Here is a 2,562-nt window from a genome sequence, read left to right on the forward strand (position 1 = left end):
GCTCGGGTTCACAGGCAATCCGCTCGCGAGGCCTGCATTAATTTTGGATCAGTCTCATATTTGTATCATTGCTTAATCCCGGTGAGTTACAACTGATTAACGGGTTTGATGGACCACACCACAGACAACAGTGGGGATTGACCATTAAAAACTTTTTATCATCACAAAAGTTTTCGGTCATTCTGATATTTATTTTTTAAATGTTCCTTATGGTGTGGTCCAGCTAAGAATTTAATCTACTTCAATTTTGGTTTCACAGACTAAAATGATCTGGAAAAACGGATGGACAGTGTGGATACCGAATATATACATAAAAGTGAGCCCCACGATCAGGGACGTATTGTGTTGGATGAGGCCGATGCCGTACCTAATCCTCTCACCCATCCTGTGATCTTAACTGTTTTCATCAGGATGCCACGCGCCTACAATCAGAAAAGTTCCCACCGCTCCAGAAATATGTTGCAATACATCGCGATGCATTGTAATCAGATACATTGTGACTCTAGCCTTTGAATCTGGGTAATCTTCCAACGATCCAAATCGTTTATATCATGTTTTTCACTTTTTACGGTAGATAGGCAACGAATAAAACTTCAAGACTTTACTAATCTTGCTCTTTTGTTATGTACATAGACGGTCAGCATTATCTTATTCCAATACCTCTGGGTGTAGTGGAGCAGACCTCTCCACCAATATCGCCTGTTATTTCCACTCCGTCCAAATGCTGACCCAGCTGTGGACGAGCAGAACTGAAGATTTTCACTTCTAGGCATCTGATTTCCTTTGAAATTGGACCATCCAGCATTTTAATTTTAACCTCCCATTTACGTAAATTAATTGGATAGTTACGGTTGCTTGATATGAGTGTTTTAATCGGGCGCGGAAGACGTATGGGGTAACAGCTTAGTGGGTTTGAGTCCCGGCCCACTTTGATATATTTGTTATATATCCACCGTCCATCCATTTTTCAGTTCATTTTAGAGCATGACATAAAAAGAAAGAGATCTAAATATCGGGCGGACCACACTATAGGAAATCTTGGTGATTGACTATTTAAAACTTTTTGTGGTGGACCACACCACAGGAAAACAATAGTGATTGGATATCCGTCATTAAAATCCTCGTAAGGCCCACTGTACTGTTTATTTGAAAACCAATCTGTTTTTTAGGTCATAAAGACCTAGATGAAGGGAAAAAACAAAGATCAGCTTGATCCAAAACTTTTATGCCCAAAAAGTTTTTAACAGCTGACGTTCATTCAACACTGTTTCCTGTAATGTGGTCCACTTAAGATTGAGAAATACCACATTTTTGGTCTCGTGGCCTAAAATGATCTATCAAAATAGATGAACGGCATGGATGAAACATATACATCATGGTGGGGCCCACGGAGCACTGACCACCACCCATTGGCTGGTGGCAGGGGGAGTAGCCAATCCGTTCCTGACCCAGATTATCTGCGTGGATGCCACGTGTATGGCAGATGTCTCGCACTCCCACTACAAAAGCGGCACTGGGCAGAACTCTCTCTCGTCCCAGTCCTCTCACCCTCTTCTCTCTCATTCCATTCCATCTCAATAACAATATGGCTACTCCTCCTGTAATCCTCGCCGTTATTTCTCTCCTCTTCCTATCAGTACCCACCCATTCCGCCACGTGTAAGTCCCAAAAATTCTCAAATAACAAAATATACTCCCTCTGCACCGATCTGCCCCACCTCAATTCCTACCTCCACTGGACCTACGACTCATCCAACTCCTCCCTTTCAATTGCCTTCACCGCCCCTCCCGCCAAATCCAACGGCTGGATCGCATGGGGCATCAACCCCACCGCCACCGGCATGATCGGATCCCAAGTCCTCCTCGCCTACCGCCTTTCCAACGGCTTGACCGACGTCCAGACCTACAATATCAGCTCCTTTGGCCCGATCGTCCCGGGAAAGATCGCCTTTGAAGTTCCAGAGAAGCAGGCCGTGTACTCCAACCACGTTATCACGATCTTCGCGACGGTCGTCCTCCCAAAGGGGACGAAGACGCCGGTGAACCACGTGTGGCAGGTGGGGCCCGCCATGGACGGATCGAGCCCTATACACCATGCAATGGCGCAGGCGAACCTGCATGCCAAGGGTAAGTTGGATTTCATGAAAGGGAAGACAGTGACCGGAAACAGTAGCAGCGGAGCCGGAGGGAATTCGTCGACCCCATAGTCTTTTGGTAGTGGCCTGATTTGAGTGTGTTGGGATATGGAGTTTGAAAAACTATTTAAATAAAATAAATTTAAATTGAGAAAATGAGAAAACTTATCGATTTATAGAAGTAAAGACATGACATGAGTCACTCGGCTTGAAATCGAATTTGCTCTCCTTGGACAGCGTCCCAAGTGCAACAAGTTTCCAGAGCAATCAACCTCCAAGATACAACGACTATGACCCAATCCCAGCGGTGCACTTACTGTACACGGGTTCGAACCACTTGTAGTTTTAACTCAAACTATGAAAAGATGCAACCTATCAGACTTAAGTGAAAAGACATATCCATAGGATACCTATAGCTAGAGGTGTAC

General features: G+C 44.7%; 1 protein-coding gene across 1 annotated transcript; it reads left to right on the plus strand.

Moving 5' to 3' along the window:
- The first annotated feature begins 1,551 nt into the window (after positions 1 to 1,551).
- Positions 1,552 to 2,298, plus strand: LOC131241458 (cytochrome b561 and DOMON domain-containing protein At3g25290-like). The gene has a single exon (XM_058240255.1). The coding sequence runs from the start codon at positions 1,586 to 1,588 to the stop codon at positions 2,204 to 2,206; it is 621 nt and encodes a 206-aa protein (XP_058096238.1). The 5' UTR covers positions 1,552 to 1,585; the 3' UTR covers positions 2,207 to 2,298.
- Positions 2,299 to 2,562: the final 264 nt, after the last annotated feature.

The sequence above is a fragment of the Magnolia sinica genome, chromosome 3 (genome assembly GCF_029962835.1).
Source record: "Magnolia sinica isolate HGM2019 chromosome 3, MsV1, whole genome shotgun sequence".
Lineage (NCBI taxonomy): Eukaryota > Viridiplantae > Streptophyta > Magnoliopsida > Magnoliales > Magnoliaceae > Magnolia > Magnolia sinica.

Coding starts and splice junctions, on each gene's coding strand:
- LOC131241458 (XM_058240255.1), top strand. CDS start 1,586: ATGGCTACTCCTCCTGTAATCCTCGCCGTTATTTCTCTCCTCTTCCTA.